Here is a 25,033-nt window from a genome sequence, read left to right as displayed (position 1 = left end):
GAAAAATATGGGATCGCTTGTCCATAAACAGCGATAGGGGTGAAGAATCTTTGTGGGTCCACAATTGAAGAGTCACGCTAATAGCTAATATCAACTCTCTCCCTCCTTTAGTTTTCCTGTGGCCTTGTGGGCAAATCCCCAGTACTGCCCTCTCGGGACCATTGTAGTTTAATTAAATAAAGGATAACATCGGTAGCTCTGATCCTAAATGTGTTTATTTTGGATAATGGGAGGGATGAGAATAAGGTTGACATTGATAGATAATGTTAGATTAAAAGAAAAAAATCTGCATTAAGGGAGTTGGAGAGATATCATTGTAACTATTGATTAAACCCGATGAAACTACCCTAATTAAGACCCAACTGTGACTCCTACGTGCTGCAGTTCACCTCGGTGACTGTCACTTAAACGTTGTTCCCAGGATTTATCTTGTAGGACAATCTGTGCCTGGGTGTGTTCATGTTACATATAATCATACCAATCGGGGATATCCCGCTCACACTCAAGGGAATCAGAAACTACCGCGCTGCCGGTGGAGAATATTGGTGTCTTACCTGCAATCACAGAGATAATTATATAATAGATGCACACTTAGGGACAGCATGTATCAGGCACCCATTACCTGACAATTTACCAACGTCTTGTTGCTCCTATGTCTATAATATATCTGGCTGTATATCTCTCCTCCATGTATTTTTTACCATATGCATACTATCCTCCTGAATACTACCATGCCCTCACCCTTCTCTCCAGGCGTACCGCTTCCTAGAGGAAATGAGATCCAAGATGCCGTCAGTCAACCTAAGCTATTATGTATCACAGAGCACAGTGGAGGCGGTGTATCGTGCCCTCTCCATCCCGCTCAGCCAGCGCCCTGTATCGGAGCATGTGCGGCACAACAGCGTGGAGGACGGCGAGGAGGTGGAAGAAGCGCCCGATATAGACTATGATGGTTAGACGATCCTACAGCATAGATTCCTCTCTATGGTTCGCATTGACCACTCCATTCCAGAACTGGTTGTAAATGAGGTTCATCATTCCACAACTATATTGTATGTCACATGCATGTGTGCCCAGACCTTTCACACCATTCAGGCTTCTTGGCTTGGACCCTAATCCCGTCTTTTGGGGCGATAAAGAAAAGATCAAAGATGCTCAATAAAGTGTATCTGAACATGTCTACTTAGCACATGACGGCACCCATCTAAGAGGCCTTTGCTAGAAATATTGCAGTGTCGCTCCTTACCATGATTATACCCTAAATTTGGGATTGCCTGCAGCATTAATCACAGGACATCTGGCACCAAGGATCAGTTGACCTACAGCTGAGTCACAAATATGGCAACTTACAGGGTAGATAACTTCTTTTCATATAATACCCTGGGATCATGACACGCAGAGTTTTATTTAATGTGATAAGAACCTTTACTTCCAGCTCATCTTTCGTCGCCCTAGATGATGGCCATTGTACTCTAGAGACCACGATATAGCCAAACTGTTCCGAATCGATATCGCAGTACTGGTGGTGATGGATGAGTCACACGCTCAGTATAACTGCACACAGATGAAACCACCAGCCAACTTTTACTTTTTATATCATAGTTACAGCAAAGGGAGAAACTGAGGAAATGTGTATTTGTTTTTCTTTTCTATAAAAGTAAATTATTTTGTATTGTCTGTTTCTACATATATGTACATATATATATTAAAAAAAAAAACAAAAAGAAGATTTTATTGACTGTTCCACCGGTTATAGTTATTTTATCAGACTCTGCCCATGCAGGGTCACATCTGGGTAGGTTTATCCTGAATGTAGACTGGAATGCTGAGATATGGAGTGTAATACACACATTTGGGACTTATTTCTACATCATCGCACTATGCTCCCTTCATAATAAGGAGGCCTGGAGCTACAACTTCTTTATTAGATAGAGGAAGCTTTACATTTTCATACCTATCGAATTTCTTAAATAATTCCACCCCTTGCTACAATTTTATACACCCCCAATGTGTTTAGAACTCTGTCCGTAACCAGTCTGGGTCTCTATGGTTCTACGGTTAAATCGGTTCATTTGTGTCCTGGCCGAAAAATAAGTTACAGACTTGTTTCAAATCTGTGTGTTTTCCATATGAATACATAATTAAAAATCATCTAGTCCTAACGTTTTATAAATCTAATCCCATGTGACATAACACACATCTGAATGTATTATTATTTATTCAACAAATAATAAGCCTAGACAAAGCCATGTGTGATCAATGAAATATTAGTGATATCATAATCGGTAAAGAAGGTAGTGTGAGCTAGGAGCTGCTAATCCAGAGCTTTATTACTTGATATTTGATCATCGGGAAGTACTGTCACCTCTATATAAAAGCAGAATCCTTGGTAGCTTGGTCTGGACCATTCAGGGTTGTTTTAACACCACAGTAAGGAGGGAAAAAAAGAAATCTGCAATGATCTCGGAGAAGCAATTGTTGCTGCTCATTAGTATGGAAATGATTATTGGAAGTCTATCATTCTGCACAGGACGGCCAAGAGGAAGTTCAGGCCCTGGTACAGCAACTTCTGCAGGCCAATTCCATAGCCGCAGAAGATTAAAACAACTCTTCCCTCTACACAGGCAGCCTTGGGACCCAGTACTCTGTACCTGCTCCACTTCCCCCTCCCGGCAAACCTGACTCTACAGTGAGAAATGGTGGACTGTTACCATTCTTCCAACAAGTGTGGCAGGAATAACATGTATATTTGTAAATGTTAATTGTGACTATTATATGTTGAAAAATAGTATTTTTAGGTTTAATTGCTCTTTAAGGGAAAGAATCATAAGCAACACAGTTGTCCCATGAAGCAGTAAGTGATCATTGGTGGGGTGTATAGTCAGGTTCTCAAAAGAGCCAATCCAGAGTCCTACAACCAGAATGGCCACATTCATGAGTGCTCCTTCCCTACACTCAGTATAAAGTTAGAAGTAGTAATCTCTCTGTTCATTATACTTACTAGTGTTGGGAGTTAAAATCTGCTAATTAAAGTATTTTAAAAAATTTTTTTTACATAAACTCAATGTTTTGGTGCTGGACGCTCGTTCCAGGCCCGACAATTCCCCTACTTGTTATCTTTTCAATTTTCTTTTTGGTTACACCTTGGTCTCCATTTTGTTAAGCTGTATCAATTTAACTGAAGTCTATGGCTGGGTACAATTAATTCAGCAAAAATTGTTGCGCTCTACTCTAAAGGGCAAGAGCAGCTACACTAAAAGGGATATCCCTTCCCTGATCAAAATAGTAAAGTCATATAGTGAGCGCTCAATTGCCACTATTGAATTGGAATAACATAGTGTAATGCTCTAGTATAATGTAAATGATATTAAAATATCACATATTTAATATCTTTTAAGATATTAAATACATGACCTTTTAATTGATATCATACAATCACTTTTAGGTCCAGAAGTAGTCACACTGCTCTGCGAGTGTAATATCATAATCACTCTATTTTTGATAGTATTAAACATTTACATTATACTAGAGCATTACACTATATCTAGGTTATTCCAATTCAATAGTGGCAACTAAGCGCTTACTATACGACTTTACTATATGGCTGGGTACACACTACAGGTTTTTCACCCGATTATTGGGCCAGTCACACAATAAACAACTTGGGTCCTATATTGCATTAGTGTGCAACCATCAATCCTGCAGTGCGTATGCACCCTAGACCGGCGGTGGCCATAGAGCTATATGAAGTGTGCAGAGTTCGATGGTTATGACAGATGAAGAGCACAGATCTGAGAGTAAATCGAGTAAGTGTGTACACATGAATCGGGGGGGGGGGGGATTTTCTGTATTATGTACCTCTGAGTGAGACAAGCTACAGCCGAGGTTTCCATACTTTTTGCTATGTTTCTCTCACCCGATGCCTTGTGTACACCGCGGCCCTGTAGTTACGATGCAAGAGATCCGCTGAACGGGAACCTCACCGCCTGCAGCTATATTACATGTATACTTGTACTCCCAGCACTGAGTGCAGCAACAAACATAGAAAATAAACCTAATAGGGGGAAAAAAACTACACATTTTAGTCATTAATAAAAGTATTATGAAAAATGCTGCTGAATGGATCAGCGCACAGGCTTCTTTTCCAGCTACGGTGCCTCCCAATCACTGTGTGCCAGGAGGAGACGCCCTGCCTTCAGAGTCGTGAGAAGATGATCCTACTGGGTATTTTTAGCTCTTTCTGCATGCGATCAGCCTGGCTTAATATAGTGTGTCCTTTTCGTGACTCCTCAGTCTGCCAGTCCCTCTTTCCTTCCCCAGGACTCCGTGTTCAGGATACAGAATACAGTCAAACAACATATAAAAGGGATGTTTTGCTTCCTACCTATTTGGAACCTGGCAGCCCCGTTTCATCACGGTAGAAGGCACTTATATAATGTAAAGGTTATTTCTCCTAGATTCCATTCTTAAAGAAAAGTCAATAAATAAGTTAAGGGAGAAAAAAAATGGTTAAACCAGCAAGAAAAAATGTTTCCAATACATTCATTTAGGTTATAGCCTAAAAGACTTTGTGTATATTCAATAAATAATTATAATAAATAAAGACATTGCTTAGTGGGAAATATATCATTCCTATACACAGCAGAGCTTCCTGTAAGTGAGTCTAGTGACAGACATTGCAACCAGCCCCTTTTGCAGAAATTGGCTATTAACAGAAAGCAATGTTTCTGTAATGTTTATGGGTCACTAGAATGCTCTGTCTTATGTGAGGCACTAGAATGCTCTTTGAGGTGCATAGCAAGTGCAAACAGAATGTTAAACATTACTTTCTCTTTCCTAGCATTGGGGGACACTGCGAGACATTGGGGTATAGTAGTGGGTATGAGTTTAGGCACTTATCAACGTCTTTGATCTTCACTCTCCTCCCCTACTATGCCCCTCCTCTCCTGTAGTTACCTCAGTTTTTTCTAAGTGCCTAGGAGAAAGGTCACTTCGGTATAGGCTCCTGCCTAGACTTCGTTTTAGCAGGTTTCATGTAATGGAGTCAGAGAAATCGATTTTACGGCGAGTAGAAATCTACTTATTTCTGGCAAGATCTACATCTTTTTGAATGTTGTTATTTTAGCCATTTTCTATAAAGCCAACTCCCTCCCCAGGTAGAAACACCTAAGGAGGGAGCGGAACATTACATTTCTGGAGCTGCTTAATGCAAACATTTTCCTCCAATCTCTATTGTTAGTGGCACAGTCCCGCGGAAAACCAAGGCTGAGTGATGTATTAGTAGATTCCACAATCGGACATTGCTTTTCTCATAGGCCCTCCTGCTCACACCGCTGTTCTGCAGCCATTTTAAAGTGGTAATAAAAGTTTCCACCGCTTTAGGTGGTTGTGTAGATTTACATTTGATGTTCCTTTAAGGTACGGCAGTCTCTCCATTATATCTCATTGCCTTCTCTCGTCCTCAGGGCCAGCTGCTTTCTGTTGTGCTAAGCTGACCTCAGCTGAGGCACACCTACATTCAGCTGCTTCCTATTACCAACTGGTGGAGTGAATTTAGGGCAGTAAACTAATATACATAAGAATGCAGCACTTTGAGGAATTAGTGACATCACTGAGACATAAGAAACAAAGATGTCAAACCCAGGAGGATAAATAGCTTGGCAATCTCTTTGGGCGTAGTAGTCTGCTATATAGGGGCATTCACCCTTTACACGTTTGAAAAATGTTAAATATCAGTATTCAATGCAGAATCAACATACAGTACATTAGAGACAAATAAATAATACATGGAGCACTCTGATTACCAATATACAATAGATAGGATCTAAGTGACCACTATTCAATACAGAGAGCATTCTAGTGACCTCCCCCATATGACAGCACATTCTAGTGACCAATATACAATTTAAAGAACTTTAGTGTCCAACCGACAGCGTAGAAGTAATTTTACTGATCTTGATTTAACACACAGAATTCTAGGGATGGATAAGAAAATACAAGCAGTATCCAGAAGACAAGACAAAGAGCATTTTAGTTACCCATAAACAATAGAAAAAGCACTTTAGTGACTTTCATTTACCACACGGAACATTCTAATGACTGCTATACAATACAGACAGAGTGAGAGAATGATACGTAATACACTGAACATTCTAGTAGAAGATGCAATATAGAAAGCTTTCTAGTGACCTGTATATAATATAGAGAGTTCTAATGGCAATACCAAGAGCATTCTAAAGACTACTATACAATACAGAAATCATTCTAAGGGTCAAAATACAATACAGAGTGCTGTCTAATAAATAAATAAAAAAGCACAGCAAGGGGTAAATCTATCAATCAGCGGTTACTTAAAACCGTTGATTCATGGCGGTTTGCCCTCATTATATAAAATGGCCCTATTTGGGCTACTGCTATACATTGCAGAACCCAATGGCATCAGGCTATACATTGCAAGACCCCAAATGTCTGTTTACCAATTTGAACTGGTAACTAGCGCTAGCATCTCCCTCTACACTTGTTTAGTAGCAAGACCAGTCCTTGCTTTACAAGCCAGCAAAGACAAGGTACAACCTATGCTGTACTGCTCTGTCCATCCACTGTAGTGAAGCCGACGTCCTGTCTCTTGAGAGTGGGACTAATGGACAAGTTCATATGTACTACAAAAAAAATAGAGGAGACATGATTACCTATTTCCTACTGTATTGTTAGGCAGAATATCGGTTGAGTGAGGAAAATGACTGCCTCCACCGGCAGAGTCCGTAAAGATGACACTTTAAATAGTGCAAAAAAAAAAGTTTTATTAGGTTGTCAGGTATTCTTATCGCTTCTTTGTGCTCTATATTCTCCTGCTCCCCCTTTATTCATACCAATTTATTGATGAACATTTACTCTTTTTACTGACAGTTTTGACACCAACATAAATTAATCTTATGCTTAAATTACATCACACAAGATACAAACATGTTTTTTCTCTGGTTTTGTTTCAAAATATTGCCTTATTGTCGTAGCAGCTGTCTATCAAGCCTATTTAAGGCACATTTGGGTTTGGCTCACAAGCCCTTGCTAGATGTAAGCCCTTATACCTGGGAGGTGAGTGCATCTGATTGTAACTGCATTGGTGTTTAAAGCATATAGGTCAGCGTAGGACCTGCACATAATGAGGTACCCTTGACGCTGGAATGCAGGCTTAAATGTTTTGATCAAAATATGAACTAATACCTCATGTTTTCCATTTGCTAGACACACACAGATATGCAGTGTAAAGGATAAGTGCTGACAACTGTCTTTTTGTTTTGTAAACAGTTGGACAATATGTTCAACAGTGTCTGAAATAACAAAAAAAAAACAGCAATGCTGTTCAGGGGACAGCGGGGCCCAGGGCGATTGCCCTATTGAGAGTGATGGACCTGGGTCACGTCTATTTCCAATTGTCCACATACCTGCGGGCCTCTGAAATACTTTACTGTCCTGTAAAAATCAAGATTGTCTCATTGTACATATATTTACATAATAAACAGGTTTACTTTTCTGTAGCTCAGAAAAACCATACTTAAATAACCACATACTTTTGTTTTAGTGGAGAGATCCCCCTAGTGTTTGTTTAGGAATTACACGGAGAACCATATGATATCTACTGATAAAGGCCAATATATTGTCTATTTGCTATCTACAAAATGAATTGCTGAAGAGGATATTACTTCTGTGACCTGAAATACTGAAAATTATATTTAAGAACAGCATTTACTCTACTTAGTAGACACAACTTGTTTTCTGCCCTCCTTACTTGCTAAAGAAATAATTCTTTATATAAGAAGTTTAACATCTACCCCCTTAAAGACAGAAATCTCCAAACTAGATCATAAGAGGTAACATTTTTCCCCTGGATAAAACAGTACATTTGTATTATGTCAGAAAGAAGTAAGAAAGACGTATTACAAGCTATAACATATCGGACACTTCAGGATGTCTTCTGAGTGACCAGATTGTCCACCAGCTACTGGAGGTTAGGCATGGAGCAGGTGTAACGGATGCTGTAGGAAAAAGATCCGAAAAATCCTTTGTACCCCAGGTACTTACCAGATCCGGAGGGACGACTATGAGGAAACCATACCTCACTATGAGCTCTGAGCTCCACTGGTCCAAACTCGTCCTGAAGAAGGAGACCACAGGAACGTACCAGCTATCAACTGGGGAGACACGACAGTCACCGCTGAATTTCTTCTGGCCTTTGGGCAGGAAAACGTTACATACCACATGAGGGCCACCAGACAAGTCCTCACCAGATGACTGCTGTAGCAGTCTGGCTTGCTGCTGTTGCACTCGGCACCTATGGGATGAAGCAGACCAGCCCTCCCAGGCAATTGAGGTTAACTCTTAGCGCCAGTAAAGTAGGCCACCCACAGTATGTCACCAACAGCATGCACGAAGATGTTCTGAACTAACCGACTAGCCTGATCCTGGGTGTAGTGTACTACCCTACCGAAAGCTGTCTGCAATACACACAAGCCCAAATACCCAAACCAAAAGATACCAAACCCACTGCCACCAGGTGAGACCGTGTCCTACTTACCCTGGAAGCCAATCCTCCACTGACTGCGAGATGTTCATCCTCTCCTAAGGACCAATAGACACCTGGTCGAACAAGGATCAGCAAGGAACAGCACAACACAGAATGAGGAGTCCTCACCTGGAACGGTCAGCGGCCTCTACCAGAACGCAGAATTAATACCTCCAACACGAGCCGCGAATCACGGCTCGTGACAAAAAGAAAGGAAGATGAACTTACCGTTGTTGAATCCCAGGACAGGTGACTCGTCTAGGTTTCTTTGCTTTGCCCTCTTCATGCCCAGGATATCATTAGTAAAAAAGGACCCACCCTCCCCCTCCCCGAAAAAAAGGGGTTAAAATTTCCATAATATCAGATGTTATGACGTAGTTTATTCAGACTTATTCAGACTAGATTGGTTATACTGACCACTTGTCAAACATATCGCTAAAGTCTAGCATGATGGTCGTTTATACTATTACATAGCTGTGTAGTTCGATAGTTTGTGTAAACAGTTTTACTGATATCGTCCATGTATGCGGCATACAGCATTACACATTTGTTAAGACAATTTCAATGACACAATTACCTAAATATCCAATGTTACTGACATTTTGTTATACCTCTCAAGAGGAGCTGCAGTATTTAATAAGCATACAGAGAGGTTTGCAACAGAGCATGTTACGTAAATGTCAGCGGAATTAGCAGGAGATGGTGTGATGATGTATCTGACGTAAGGGATTGGTAGGGATTGCGATTGGTAGATTTTATCCCTGTTTGTGCAAGTGCAGTCCCTCCAAAAAACACAACAAACAATTCAACTAAGTTACAATTTTACATATTCAAAAATGTGGCAACGCTGCCTTTATTTACTCTTTACAGCAATAGTGGTTAACTTATTCCACCCCACTCTGTACATGTCACATGATTATTGGTTGGTGAAACAAAATGATAGACGTTGTATAAGGGAGAATTTATCATTTTATGCTCATCTTGAGCAACATTCCCATCTAGTTGTTAATAAGTCCTCAATATCAGACACAGACACCATGTATTTCAACCAGCCACACAAGTCAAAATATTCCAGAACATGGAATCTGGTTTGGAACTCCGGTTACTTCCACGGAACCAGGAAGCTCCTCGACTTCCGCAGTCCTGATTTCTGGCAAACCCCAATATCCGTTAGATTGCTACCCAGCGGCTCACTCGCTGGGGGCGGTCTGGATGTTGTTCCTCAGTTTCTCCATCAGTAGCAGGCCGTTCATGGCTAAGTGACGACAGTCATCATCGGGGTCTTTCTCAGCCACATCTGAAAATAATCACCAAGATCAATCTAATTAAAATATCACCATTTAGGAATCTGAATCACTATGTCACACCCTGCGGCTTCCACCTCTATTGGGAGGGAATAGGAGTCGACCTGGCTTAGTTCTGGATGCGGGGAATAACATGGAAGGTCCAGTGGTACAACCATTGTAAAGGAACAAGATGGTGATGTGAGGGTGTAACTGTTACCTACACAGGACTGGAAATGAAACAGATATCTGAATGGAGTGTAACAGTATAAACTTCCAGATACATTAAATGTTGAGAGTGGAAGAGGTGACAATCGGTGGATGCTTCTATCGCAGGCAGTGATTCTTCTTCTGCCTTTAAGAGACTTTAGTAATGTAATAAATCCACATTCTTACTGTAACTCTGCAGCAATACATGGTTCGTAATGTAATGATCTAATGCCATCTGATTTGTATGCTAGCAACAGCTCTCTATTATCAGTGATCCATTAATCCAGAGCTACAGGAGACAACAGGATTTCCACTGGCCTGTCACAGCCACTTCCTCCCCCTGCTGGAGGAGGTCCAGGTGATGAAAAACTTAATATATATATATCACATTCATATTAAACGCTACGCATACAGTAATAGGGTGCCTGGGTCTCAGATCGGTCCCAGACACAGAGCTGAAACCAGAATATAAGGAGTGTATGGTATTTAACAAAGATCTTTTAGTGCACATTAACAGTCGCATTATTGCTTCCTTTCTTTGATCATAGATAAAGATTGGTTCCAATTCCAATTATCAGTTTTCTATAGATGATTCTTTACACGTTCTCTGCAGATGGAATAAGTAAACATCACAGTGGAATAGAACAGTCACTAATGTTTTCTCTCTCTGCAAAAACTAGTAAGGAAACAGATATTCCTTACACTACATTTCCTATTAAAGCTTCTTTACATGACCTTTGATCATTTATGTTTATAAAGGGTTTTCTTTGAAGAACTAGTATAAGCGTTGTTAGGAACAGTTGAATTTATCAAGTACAGTTGTCTAATATTTATTTCCAGAGATTATGTTGACGGCTTCTCTTACAATAATGGTCACTAAGAAATACAGTTTTCTTCAATAAACTACTAATACATTTCATGCTGGACGAGTTTCATTAGAAACTCCTGTCCATTAGACCAGGTTCTCTGTTTCTCTCCCGTCTTGCTTGTTTCCCTGCCTTTACCTTTCCCTCTTCCTACTGCTAACACTCTGTCCAGTCTTTATTTCTGCCAATCACTTGTTCCTTCCGCATCTGTCATTTCCTCTCATGTGGCCCTTCATCATCTCTTTCCTAAATTCGTTCCAACAATCCCTTTTCTCCTTGTTTTTGCCCCCCCCCTTCCGCAACCTACCAACAACGTTACTATTGGTTATCCCATTATTGTCTCCACTCTCAATCTATCAATCTCCATATGCTACCAGTGCCCCACGCCCTGGTCTCAGTCACTGGATTCCACTTAGCACACATTCATGCACACTTCCCTATCCTAAAACAGGTGAGCGAGGTCCTAAGACACTACAGGACCAAGGAAGGAAAGGGATACATGCAGAACATACACAACACACCATAGAACTACCTTACACACACACACACACACACACAAAATTCATCACACTACCACGTTAACCTATAACTAAGCATATGTTCCATGTACTGTGTGTTACAGCTTTACAGTTTCAGCTTTTTACATGTCTGCATAAAGCGATATGAATATTCATGAATATTAAATCAGAGAGTGTACCGCCAGGTGTATGCTCAGTGACATTACCTGCAAATGTTCAACACCTGACCCTGTTTGGTTCTGAATGGTCATGGAATCTTCAGCTCATTTGAAAAAATGCATAAGGTGTTTAAGCATCGAGAGATAAAGCATGAACACTATGCAAACTATAACGAATTTTCATCAGGGTGTACTATTAAAGTTAGATTTTTCTATTGCATGATGGGCACACATTAAACACGTCAGTACAGGAGACAGAGGTGGGTATTACTAATTGCGTTCTGCTCTTTACCCTCCATCCAGCATTTCATTTCCAGGATCTCATCAGCCATGTCGGTCATAAGCAGCTCCCACGGGACACTCAGCAGAATGGAGGCGACACAGAACAGGAGGCCTTGTCTGACAAACCTATAGAGAAGATAGTAACACACAGCAAGTCAGACACCATATCCCTGACACACTGCGCTAGGTGCACCTACCTTTGCTATCGACAGGAATAAACTGCAAACACTACACTACATTACATTCAGAGTTCTGCTAACAACACAGACTGCAAAAGGAGTCATATAATCTGGTTAAACCGTACACACCATTAGATACCATCACAATTATACAACCAGACTGTATAGAATTCAGATTTGTGACACGTTTATAATAATGCAATGACAAGTGTTGTGTGTGCTGGACAATCTTTCTCCCAAGGTAAAGAGGACATTTTTTTTCACGTGTGGGGTGGTCTCTTTTATGTGTGATCCTCTCCATTTACGATTGTAGATTCTATACCCCAAACATCAACTCTGATAGATTAGTAGACTGCAGTGTGTTTTGGTAGCTTTAACTGAAGGTTAATGACATTTTATATGCCGAGTTTTACCAGGTAACCCAGTAAATGATATTGATCACAGGCTGGTAGATACATTATGTAGGAATGAAGACAGAGGAACTATTATTCCACTTGGGGCAGTCAGGCCTAGCAGTGGGGTTGAGTAGGGGTCCCATAAAGGATACATTTGGAGTAATATTACTTTATTATTAACAATTGTGGGGGTGGGGGGGGGGGGGAGAGGGGAAGGGATCAAAACAAGAAACGTTCCAAGTCTGCTCCTTAATTTGAAGTTCCATAGGGGAAGTCATGCACCTAGAGAACGCGGTCTCCATGTTTCCATTCATTTAGCAGTTAGCAAAGGAACATTTCAGATCTCCATTCTTGATTGGTGGACGCTCCCACTATGGCCAATGATATTGTTGTGTGTTAAGTCCATTTATTGTTGCCTACTCTGGCACTATAAAAACTATACGTAACTATGGAGACCAGTTACTCTGGAAGATATAAATAAATGTAACATTACAGAAGAACAGAAATGAAGCAGAACAACATGAGCAGAGTCAGACAGAGAGAAGGATGGATACAAAGGATTCTTCACGTCTGGTAAGTGGCATCACCACGCACTGATGTGTAATATAACGGAGTGCTACACTCTACACACTCACTGGTCAATATGAAAGCGCAGGATCCACACAAACTCCAGCAGCGCCTTCCCCATCTGAGATGCCACCTGTTCAAAAGCAAGATTGTATTACCTTCCTCACATATCTGAAATATGTCAACAACATCCAACCCAAAATATTGCAAAATGAAATACACTTCGTACAAAAAAAAATAAAAAATGCAATATATATTTAAGCTGATACACATAATAAATTGATCATATAGACTATGTTCATCGCTACAACCTCAGCCTTTGCTTGAGAACAACTGTAGTATGCGGAGTATAATCCTCAACATTCCACCTTCGGTTTTATTTTTTCAAGGTGTAAGTAAATAGGAAAGAAAAACAACAGTATCCAGTAAACATGATTTATTCAGTTACACTTATATGCGTTTCTTTCTCTTTAATCTCACATTAGCCTCTCCCTACACATATATATTACCGTGGCGTTCAATGACAGGTGCATCACAATGCCCAATGTATGAACCAATCGTCCGAGGATCAGACGGTCTTCACCCAAGAGGTCAAAGGTCACTACGGGTCTTGGAATAAGGGGGAAAAAAATTATTTAGGTTACATTTCTTTAATATCAATTACCCCAAGAACGTTAACCACCCCATATCCCTTTTTATGTCACAAATAAGGTAAACATATCTAGGGACCCATACCCAATAATCATCATAGGATAAAGACTTTCAGGGGACAGCACTCTAATACCATCAGACACATTGTCGAGAGCTTTAACTGGTGAACAAATATAGTCATTAAACAACACTAGGATCAAGACAGACAATGGCAGAACGTGGCTCTATATGGACTCATACACTGGGCTCACCTGTCAAAGTTCTGGATAAGTGGAAAAAAGAAGTGTCCAGCGACAGCATGAAACCGGTTTGGGGAGGCGGCCGGGGTGGTACTTGACGGACCCTACAGTATATGACAAATTGGGGAAAAGCTTAGACATTAGAACATGACAGAGGTCCCTAATATGATGAAGGAGATTGAGACACACACAGGTTACAGTGTAAGAATGTTCTAAACACTGGGGAACGCAGGAAAGTTCTAATTAGGTTTGACGGCAGAGCGAGAGTCAAAGACTTCTATTACGTGTGTGTGTCTCACAATCATAGGGTAACACCACTACTGCACTGCTCATTGTAGTTTCAGAGAAATGACGGACATGAAGGGGGCACCAAGGTTATAGGACGGAGTAGAATTCACTCATTGGAATTTATTTTTATTGGGTAATCATTTGATAAACAGATTAGTGTATTATTATTACCACAATGAAAATGAAAAAAATGAACCCTTAACAATCCTGCTAAATAATCATATTAGTAAGTAAGAATCAGACCTTATAATATTGTTGCCACAGTCTTGGATAAATACTGCAGCAATGTGATCATAAAGTGTGAAAGTGAGATTATCTCATAAAGGTCATTTCCATACTGGTCACTAGATATCATCGTATATACTATTCCTGTAAAGTGATTACACTTGGATAGCATAGATCAGTATATTATCACTATAGGGAGGCATAGGTGCATTGTGAATGAAGTGACCTCTGTGTATGGAACTTCTACCTATTGCAAACTTCTTATCTCTAGCATCATAACTAGTCTTCTTGGGACTTTCCAAGAAGTGGAGCAGGAGTGTTAGCTAAGGGAACAGGACTGTTGTAGTCAGAACCCTGCACAGGTATCGCCCCCAATAGCATGTTAGCGTAGAGTGTGATACTGAAGTCTTGACGAATAACAAACCAGAGACTTAGGTTATCAGCTTACATTTAAGGACATATGGTAACTAAATTTGACACAGTAGCAGAGGTCAGCCAGAAAGATTTAAAGCTGGGTACACACTACAGATTTTTCACCCGATTATCGAGCCAATCACACGATAAACGACCGTTAGGTCCGATATTCCATTAGCGAGTATACTCCCAGGATCATGTTTTATCATTCCAAAGCACATCGTATCGTTTCATTTGATTTTATAAATGGACTAAAGATCTCATTCAACAATGGAACAATGTCGTTCCCATTCTGCAGTGTGTATACACTCAGGACTGGCACAATTGCTGCCTCCATAGGCTACGTGCAATGGGCACTCTTTTTAACACATGATTTGGCCCTTCAAGTTATACTCTCATTACCTTGGCAAAGCGCCTGGTCTTTTTTGCAATCCTCTCCTCTACAACTCTCCTCCAGTCCACAGGAGCGTCTCCTTTTACTGCCGTCCCAGCTATGCTACCAGCAGACTGGAGATCGTCGCGCGTCAAGGACTTAGGGGCCGCGGGTTTTGTTGTGGCCGATGGCTCTGACAGTTCCTGAGCTGCAGAAGCCAAAACCTGACAAAGAGAGGGAAGTGCTCACATGCTAAATACTAGCACACCGGCAGAGACACAATCACTCCTGGGGCTTATCTTACGGCAGTGTTCTTTTAGCTGTATTATACTACATGCTGCGCTAGTATTGTGGTTTGTAGTGTCAAATGTAATGTTCAGTCATACATACGTCTAATATATCCATTCTCTGTCGCAAGCTGTAGTTTAAGGAATAGAATTCTCCGGTAAGATACTGAGACACCTGTAAAGATGTTAAAGAGGTCAACACATATCTCAAGCATTTTTAAATGCTAGGTGGAAACAATACATATAAAAGATTTGTCTTGAGGTCACTTGGGAAGAAATTTAAATTTCAAGTCAGATATTTTATTGGCTGGTGAGGTACATAGTAGGTACTTAACTGGTGGACAGTAGACCCTAGAGATGGCGAGACAGAAACTTACCGGCACAGGATCGGTAACAGTGACCGCAACCATGGCTGTAAATCGGAACTCTGTGAAGAGCTCTACACCAGGGCGGTCATCAAGGTGCAAGAGGATCTTGACAAGCTCTGTACTGACCTACAATGCACACATGAATCACATAAGTGGTCTATTTGGTTTCTTAAGGAATTGTTCCATTACCATCGATCCATAACTCACCTCTTTGGTGGCAACAGGGTTTGAGTAGATCTGGGTAGTTAGGGAAGCCATGGTCACCTCCAGCTTCTCCACATCTTCTGAAAACAGCACTAAGGACATGGAAACTAATCTTGAGAACCACAAAACTCTTGCTAATATCTGATACATGACAGACTGGACTGCATGCAAAAAATAAATAAAAAAACCCAAAACCATCACAAATATTTATTTCAAGTGGACCTCTCAAAAGAGTTCCTATCCTACCTTCCATACAATCCCGAATATAAGCTGGCGTTTTGCTTTTCTTTAGCTCGGTGTCCATGCTCATGTCATATGGAGTTAAGTCATCATCGCTGTTGAATGGATTTAGTAAAACAATTGGCACAATTTAAAAGAGTGAAACACAAACATGACCACAAGCATTAAAGCATAATAGACCGACTGCTCCGGAACCCATCATCTCTGCTCCAACTACAAGGAGAACCAAGAACTACATCTATCTTCTGCAAATCTTCTATTGAGCACCGATAATATAACTACAGACTCCGCCGATTATCACCGCGTTGACGTCTCTGCACCAGTTTCATCCACACAGACGTACTAAAAATACTATGAACCGATAAGCGCTCTCCAATATATTCACCTATCCAGTTCAGATTCTGATCCAGTATCAGCTTTAGTTTCTTCCTCGCGTTTTCCTTCAATCTTGGCACATTCAACTTTGGACAAGGGCCTGGGGAACAAAGTAATCATTGGAACTTATCACCCCGATATGGAGGAGATTTCAATAGCAATGCCAACAAGACTATGTCCAAACCATCTATATTCTCTACTTACTCTAGAGTCGGAATCTTCTCTAGCTCTGCAGAGTCCGACAGGCTAATGCACGGTGGAGACAGAAGTGACTTCAGGTCTCTGATTTCCGCATCATCTTCATACTGCAAGACGTAGTTTATACACAGTCCATGTATATCTACATTTGGTTACTTTTTCATATTCCCTATCAATGCCCTTAAAGCATGATAACCTACCACAAATTTACTGCAGTAGTGCCTTAACCTGCTAAGGCATCTTCTCTACGGCATTCGACTTACGCCAAGAACCATTGAAATTAGCACCATCTGAAGGTCTCAGAGACCAATTATAAAAATTGCTACGTCCAAAGGCCTTAATGTGTACTGCAAGGACAGGTGCTCTGTGAAGGTGCACTTGAAGAGTAACTACCGAAAACAAACTTACTTACAAAATGCATTGTGGCTGCAAAGCAAACTGTGCCCTGCAAACAGCGACAGCAACACACACTAGAACGCATCCCTACAAAAAGGCAATTAAACAGCTGCCTCACATGATCTGTATAATAAGGCGGCTTACACGGAACGAGAGACTGGGACCCTCAGAATCCACATGACGGCTTAAACATTCAGCGACTACCATCCCCAAGCATCTGACGGGAGGAAGAGAACTGTCCAGGTAGAACCGAGTCCCAGATGTTAGAGCGAAGAGAACCTCTGTGGATATGAAGTTAGAGGGGAGAGAGGAGTTGGCAGTGAGAGAAAGAAGATCGGCATTGTTATAGGGAAAGATATTCTGCCATATTGTACACTCATACCTTGCTTGCAGCTATCAACTTCTTGTTTGTTCAGAAGACTTAAGCAGATAAAGATGGAACGGCTGACGTGCATCAGCTGGGAATAAGGAGAGTGTTTCACTACGGTGCCTGATGACCAAACTTCCAGGAGGTCTCGCAGAACCTGCCAAAACAATACACAGTGATCTGCATTCTAGCTCTACACGCCTAGTCCAGGAGAAGTCTGATGGAAGGTGGACAATCAGATCGGTATCCAATTGGTTTTATATATTTTATGTTATTCCAATTGTAATAAATAATTATTTTTCAAGCCCTTGTTCACTTTAATCTGGGAAAGACTTAAGAGTCTTTGGAATTGACAGGATCACATTAGTCTACACTAGGTGTGTTCCTCACTTTGTAGCACCAATCACATATTAGCCTGCTTCTTTGGAACCTTAACCCTATTGGTTAGTCTGTGTCCCACATGAAGTCACACCCATAGGAGGCAGGGCACTTCTTAGAGAAGGGTTAGGAAAGATGTTCCTCCTCCCCCCTACTTAACCCCACCTTCCAGCAGGAAGGGGGCATAACGTTGAGGAGGAAAGGCTCACATGGACCAAAACCTGCACTACAGTCAATTTGAAGATGGTCTTCTGAGATAGGTAAACACCAAGAACCTGGGAGCATAAGTAATGGCTAGGAGTACAAGCAGTGAACATCCAGGCTCTGAAAGACTGTTTGGATAGAAGAACATTCAGATAGGCAGATACAATACCAGGATCTCCTCAAGGAAGTACAGGCCTGGGAGGATACCAGGGGGTAAATGTATAAAGCTGCGAGATTCTGTCAGGATTAAAAGGTAGAGGTGTTGCCTATAGCAACCAATCAGATTCTAGCTGTCATTTGTTTAATACATTCTACAAAATGACAGCTATAATCTGATTGGTTGATACAGGCAACATCTCCACTTTTCAAAGTCTCCGAAAACTCGTAGCTTTATAAATTTACCCCCCAAGACTGGAAATGAGGCGTGCTTCCCAGAATCAATAACACAAAGATGCATTCTAAAATGACTGATGCTCATACAACCATATATTATACCCACCTTAATCAATAAGGGTCTGCGATTGGTATCCAGAGACAAATATCCCAGAATGCTCAGCAGCAACTCTTTCTGTATAAGAACAAAAAAAACAAAAAAACACCAGTCATTAACCTTCCTAGATCACATCACAGTGTGCCAGACCTGCTTCTCCACTTTATAACAGAAGAGGAAGAGTTACCTTGAGATTGTACTGCAGAAACAGCAGCTTCTGAGTCAGTAAGAACTTAGTCTTTTTATTCTTCAAAACCAGATCTCCCAGCAACTTAGAGAGAGCAGCAGATCTGAGAATGACAGTCATCTGTATAATAAAGACTGGCACATTAAATTGTACTAAACAGCTTTCTACAAGGTCAAACTGGCATGGGGGGGGGGGGGGGGGGGGGGAAGGGGGATGTCAAGCTAAGCGTTACTCTTCAGGATTGGTTAGCAACTATACCAATTAATCAACTAAGCCTTGCACTTTATATATTCGGTGAACAATAGTCTTTCGTGGTTAAACGGATACCGAAAGTTAGGTCTGTCCACTGTTTTTCTCAGAAACCGTATAGTGAATGCCCTTGGCATAAGTCAGCAAAGTATTCAGGAAAAAAAATGGATGGTAAAGTGATAAAAGACCAGGTATTGGGTGTATTTAGAGCATCAGCTCTTGTGACTAGACTTTTTCGCTGCTAGCAGTGTGCATTCCTTCACTGACATCAGAGAGTGAACGTCATTTTTTAAATATTCTATCAGACGTAATTTTCTTTATCTGTATTTCACGAATATCTTTTATACAAGAGGTTCTGCCTGGCATCTGCTAGCCAACATTGTACCTCAAAAAGGATTCAAAATTGAAGGTTGGACGAATTGTAATCTATATCTTTTTAGTCATTTCATAGTGGTGTGACCTAATAATATATTTACTGTGACAACAGCCAACATGGTTCACGATAGGATACAGAGAACCCCAGAACATGGCAACTGGGCATTTTACTCTCACTGGAACAGAAATCACAGTAAGAGAGAGACGTAATTTACCCGGGTGCCCAATGCACAAGGCCAGTTACCACCGGCTCCATCCACCTATCAGGAACAGACTCTATCAGCCTCCAACACATCCTCTGCCAGATGCAATCCGATTGGATGAGGGTAAGCAGACGAGGAAGCAGTAGAGAAAACAGCTCCTCTGTAAGTAAATACAAGAACTTGTCATCAGTCACTTGGAACAGACTGTAATACCAGAAAATAAATCTTTATGTAAATCTACAAATCAAAGTACTTTCCACAGGATGCGGTTATAGTTTGCTGCCATTCAGCTCCTATTAGGGAACATATACTTACTCTGCCGTCCCTGCATACAGACTTTACCTAGGAGCTGTGACACGAATGAGATGGAGCAGCCTTTCCCATCTAGGACAGAGAAGAGGAAATGAGAACCACATAAGAACAGCAGACAGGGAACATGGGAAAAAGCTTTCTAGCTTGGCATGGCTCCCCATTATTACCCTCAGTCAGCTGAGACACCCTCCAATGTGTCATACCGGGCTCAGATGTCCCAATATGGAACTTTTTTTTTTTATTTGAACAATTTCTCTTTATTGCTTACGGACAGGTAGTAACACAGGGTTTGTAGAATCATAGTGTATTCTAATGGCAAACTTTTTTTTTTACTTTATGACTCTACAATGGGTCTTTTTGCCTGAATGTAGTGGCAGGTCCTCCACCAGATGTACACTTACCTCTTAGAGAGACAGAAACCATCTGTAGCACGCGCAATATGGCGCTTCCCACTCGCGGGTAATAGTTCTTGGGATAGAAAACAGGTTTGTTGTGTTTTTGCAGGCAGTTACCCAAGTGGTCTGGCAAGCTGCAGATCCTTGCCAAGATGGCTTCGTGCAAGATAGGGGTTGGAGTAGCCTCCAGCTGCTGCTGGCAAACCTCCCACACAACCTCGGCAAGGGCCCCACGTTGTAAGAATTTCTCCAACACATGGATACAGCGATCTAGGCGGATACAGGGCCTAGAATAAAAGCAAAAGCCAATGAAGTATGGTGAGGGGGAAGACGCACTACGACCAGAAGGGTGAATAGCCATCTTAAAGTCCACCCATTGTCTACCGACAGTGGAAGCAGTGATTTGTTATGGTTTTTTTTTGTGTCTCAGTGATGTCAATATTTCCTAATGAACAGATAGGCTAAAAGAGGATTTTTATACTCACGATAAATCAGTTTCTCTGATTCCATCTGGGGGACACTGCTACCATGGGGTTGTGTGAGGGGAGGGGAGTTTGGCACTTAACTAGTTAACTTTGTTAATGCATGCTGCTGACAAACCCCTCCCCTCTGAGAAAAGAGAGCGTTGGCCAAAGCAAAAATTGTCCCCACATTAAGTAATTGAAACACAAACTAACGTGACTATGTTACTATGCTCAATTCAGTAGGCTAAACAGTTTAGAATAACCCCTAAAATAAATAAATATATATATATATATTGTAATCTTGCCACAATTATAAACATGGAAATTCTATGTCTATACTTTATTATTCATCTGTGAAGTTGTGTGAAGCTTCTATGCCAAACACTACACTCAGGAATTTCCAGCAGCAAGTTGTACATTAGTGTCACAGGATGTATAAAACCCAACTGCTCCCCAACGTGTCCCCTATGAATGTGTATGGGAGGAAGCAACAGTATTGTGTATTATCAGACTGTATCCAGTCACACGGACGAAAACACAACTAAAAGAGAAACATAGTTGTCACCTAGTTAAGGTGCCCATAGATGGGCAGATGCGCAAATCACTGTGCAGTTGGATCCCTGTCCAAACTGGCCACACATTCAGAAAGATCCAGGCATTTAGGCCTTATGCCAATTCTTACCGGCCACAATTAGGTCAGAAAATAACACACACACGGTCTAGTCAGAGTCATCAGCCAAATACGGTTTTCACTAGCCCCATGGGAAACATCCGGGTCAGAGATCAGCGGCTGTTTGGTGCCCATGCACACTGTGTTTTGTGACCAATATAAAACTGAATCGGGTATTGCCTTATAATCCAGGAATCAACTTTTTTTTATCTGGTTGCCTGTGATGACTATATTCAGCGAGCCACATAGTTCTGAAAGTAGTTTGTCCTCCCCTACACAGCATCATACCCCAGTCCTAGCACTATTACTGATAAAAGCACAGGAAATGTGAATCAGTGTAATGCAATGGTGTGAATCAGTGTAATGCAATGGTGTGAATCAGTGTAATGCAATGGTGTGAATCAGTGTAATGCAATGGTGTGAATCAGTGTAATGCAATGGTGTGAATCAGTGTAATGCAATGGTGTGAATCAGTGTAATGCAATGGTGTGAATCAGTGTAATGCAATGGTGTGAATCAGTGTAATGCAATGGTGTGAATCAGTGTAATGCAATGGTGTGAATCAGTGTAATGCAATGGTGTGAATCAGTGTAATGCAATGGTGTGAATCAGTGTAATGCAATGGTGTGAACTACATTATGCTATTTTGCGCATTTGAACCAACACTCAATTTATTGGTGTCCAGTGAAATGTCTGGATATTGGTTCAGACCACAGACAAGCTGCATCCTCTGTGTGCAGATAACAGGCCCACGGTTTGGTTTTCAATAACATAAAAGTACATTACACACTCACCCTGTTCTTCCCAAGCTTTCCATTAGCACTAAGAAAGACTGGTCTGCTGGACCCTCCAAGAAGAAACTGTCCCATAAATCCAAATGTTCAGATGCTAGGAGGTCAAACCATTGTGGACCCATTTGAACCACCAGAAATCTGAGGAAAGGGGTGTAGTGAGTTCTGTTAAATTCAGCAATATTCTGAGCAGATGCCGGGCTCTTGCCTTTTCCAAAGTAACATTTGATGCTCGCCAACACTTCCACCAGTCTGTCTCCATCATGGATCTTAGATAAATCGGTTATGATATTTTGGACCGCAGATCGCACAGACAGTGTGTCCTGATCCATTACAGATAGACTCATTTACCCTACAAGATGAGACACACATAGTGAGCTACTTACCAAGGACAACCAACATATTTCCTAAAGTGTACAGGATGCAATCGTAACCCAAGGCATTCCTTACATTCCAGGCTTTAATGGTCAATAGTATCAAAAAACAACAACTAATTTTACATGTTTTATTGATTTGGAAGTGAGTAAATGTATTGTTTTAACTTACTTCTCCGATTAAGGGTAATGTGCAGCCTTTTTGACGCTTAGAGGGCCGTTCTGTGGCCCCTGACGTGTATCAGTTTGTAAGGAATGAGAAAGGTACAATATCAGTTGTTGTATCAGAGACAGCAAAATGATGAGGCAAACAACTGAAACCTATAGTTCTTCAGCACTGAACAAACTAACACAACAACAGTGTATCTATTCCAATAGTTATAGCCTCTTTAAAGATATACTATACATTTAAAAAAATGCTCCTATCACCATTTTGTGTTAACAACCTAAAAAAAAAAATCAAATAAAAGGATAAAATAGCCTGATAAGTAGTTTTATTTTTGCATTCTGCAGGGTTATTTTTCCCCTGCATTTTCTCAGAATTGAAAAGTTGCTTTCAGGATCTATCATTCATTAAATCTAAATGGTAAAATAAAATAAATAAAAAACTTACTTAGATTTTCAATAATTTAACTTTCAAGTATATTTTTATGAAACACAAATTTTAAATACTATTATACTTAGGGGAGAAAATTAAGTATTGCAATGATTTATGCCAGAGTTGCCAGTCTGGGTCTGCAAGTCGAGCATAATTATGGTATACGTTTGTTGTGTATATAACAAATTAAGTGCTTAGGTTACCTACCTGTGCTCTGAAGAACTACAAGTCACACAGACAAGGCATAGCATGGTGGGACTTGTAGTTCCACATTAGCTAGAGAGCCACAACCCTGAATTAAAATATTGCTTCTAATTTTAGCAAGAATGACAAAATAACCATTCACTAGGTTATAATAATACATGTTATTCAATGCCTAACACTGCTGCAATGCTAATACTATATGTCCCAAGTCTAGTCGCATTTACTTACGTCACAGAAGACAATCTATAAACATTTAACATTACAGTTAAACACTCACCCTCTCCTACAACTGTCAACAGGTCTAAATGCTGGCCGCCGCCATCTTGCTCCTCTCACCGGAAGCTTTAAGCAGACATCTTACTACACCCACTGATCGCTGCATGGGTGACGTCACAGGGGATATAAGGGGAGCGTTCTGCACATAAGAGAAAAGTACCAGCTCTGTGACTGTTGTATAAACTGCATTTATATACACAGGAGTTATTATTCCCTTAGCTGGCAATCTAAAGGTGTGTATAATGTGAATATAGTGTTGTGTCCTTTACACAGAGGCAGTTTATTAAAGATCTGTCCCCGGAAATTTTTATTCCAGATAATGTTAGTATTTTTCAAAAGTGACCATGACCATTTGTATATTATTATTATTTTATATGGTACCACAAATTTTTCTAGTGCCTGGGTATAGTACAGTTTGTATCTAGTTCCATTCTATGTGCTTTACACTTCAATATGTATTAATACATTATAATTAAAAAGATGTTAGCTGTGCAGCAAACCCACCTTTGCTTTTATTTTATATGCAGTGTGTGCTCATGTTTGGTTTGATTACTATAGGGCTTTCTTTTCATATATTTCATTGTATGTCGAAATAGTGTATGGCTGTTATCCAACCTGTGTCTATAAATAACAGAATAGGTCAAATCAGCTGGTTAGATGCAGATTATGCAAGCTACCCAACTATTTATCTACTAGGATATATTAGTTGAAGTTGATGCAAACTATCTGACTCCATACAGATCTTCCAAGTTTTGAGCCTTGTTTGCTTGTGACAAGTCTGTTATCTGACATTTCTGATGAGCTTCTGAGCAAAATTTCATATTCAGGCATAGGGAACCTGCTATTATAATGTTCTTCAAATTTCAGACAATATTTTTTTTGTTTGTTTGTTATGTTTGCAAGAAAAAAAGCAATTACAAATCCAGTAATATATCAATAGCCAGCAAGTATGTCATTGTGGGGAGTGTAGTGCAACAAAGTTTGCCTAGACAGCACTGCATGTGAATTATTTAGATGCACCCAAAAGGGTTATATTTACTAAACTGCGGGTTTGACAAAGTGGAGATGTTACTTATAGCAACCAGTCAGATTCTAGTTATCATTTGTTTAGTACATTATACAAAATGACAGCTAGAATCTGATTGGTTGCTATGTTGGCTGCGGAATTAGTGGCGATATATAAATAAATGGTGATAACGATAATGATGATATCTACTTTT

At 40.6% G+C, this 25,033-nt stretch overlaps 2 protein-coding genes across 4 annotated transcripts in view; one reads left to right on the top strand and one right to left on the bottom strand.

Annotated features, from left to right (window-relative positions):
- Positions 1 to 1,727, top strand: part of IFT140 (intraflagellar transport 140) — a 77,197-nt gene extending 75,470 nt beyond the window's left edge. For both annotated transcript variants that reach the window (XM_075179499.1, XM_075179500.1), the window contains exon 30: positions 754 to 1,727. In XM_075179499.1, the coding sequence (XP_075035600.1) occupies positions 754 to 957 (204 nt within the window). In that variant the 3' untranslated portion in view covers positions 958 to 1,727. The remainder of the gene's footprint in view (positions 1 to 753) is intronic.
- Positions 1,728 to 9,370: 7,643 nt separating this feature from the next.
- Positions 9,371 to 23,939, bottom strand: TELO2 (telomere maintenance 2). Of its 2 annotated transcripts, XM_075179497.1 has the most exons (22): positions 23,815 to 23,939; positions 22,908 to 22,966; positions 22,365 to 22,713; positions 20,443 to 20,723; positions 20,045 to 20,113; positions 19,742 to 19,889; positions 18,903 to 19,005; positions 18,725 to 18,793; positions 17,659 to 17,800; positions 17,421 to 17,557; positions 16,887 to 16,987; positions 16,693 to 16,782; positions 16,314 to 16,402; positions 16,071 to 16,159; positions 15,873 to 15,989; positions 15,599 to 15,670; positions 15,238 to 15,432; positions 13,921 to 14,012; positions 13,528 to 13,627; positions 13,087 to 13,151; positions 11,888 to 12,003; positions 9,371 to 9,857 (listed from the first exon to the last, which is right to left on the bottom strand). In XM_075179497.1, exons 3-22 carry the CDS (start codon positions 22,706 to 22,708, stop codon positions 9,751 to 9,753), a joined length of 2,526 nt encoding a protein of 841 aa, XP_075035598.1. In that variant the 5' UTR covers positions 22,709 to 22,713; positions 22,908 to 22,966; positions 23,815 to 23,939; the 3' UTR covers positions 9,371 to 9,750. The 2 variants fall into 2 exon arrangements, with proteins under 2 accessions (XP_075035598.1, XP_075035597.1); XM_075179496.1 differs by lacking the exon at positions 22,908 to 22,966 and having other exon boundaries at positions 23,815 to 23,937.
- Between the last annotated feature and the right edge of the window lie 1,094 nt (positions 23,940 to 25,033).

The sequence above is a fragment of the Mixophyes fleayi genome, chromosome 7 (assembly GCF_038048845.1).
Source record: "Mixophyes fleayi isolate aMixFle1 chromosome 7, aMixFle1.hap1, whole genome shotgun sequence".
NCBI classification, from domain to species: domain Eukaryota; kingdom Metazoa; phylum Chordata; class Amphibia; order Anura; family Limnodynastidae; genus Mixophyes; species Mixophyes fleayi.
This window is presented reverse-complemented; position numbering and strand designations above follow the sequence as displayed.

Coding starts and splice junctions, on each gene's coding strand:
- TELO2 (XM_075179497.1), bottom strand. CDS start 22,708: ATGAGTCTATCTGTAATGGATCAGGACACACTGTCTGTGCGATCTGCG. Junction 16,403..16,692: donor TCAGAATCTGAACTGGATAG/GTGAATATATTG, acceptor TCCATTCAACAG/CGATGATGACTTAACTCCAT. Junction 15,433..15,598: donor AGAGAATGGATATATTAGAC/GTATGTATGACT, acceptor TCTCTTTGTCAG/GTTTTGGCTTCTGCAGCTCA.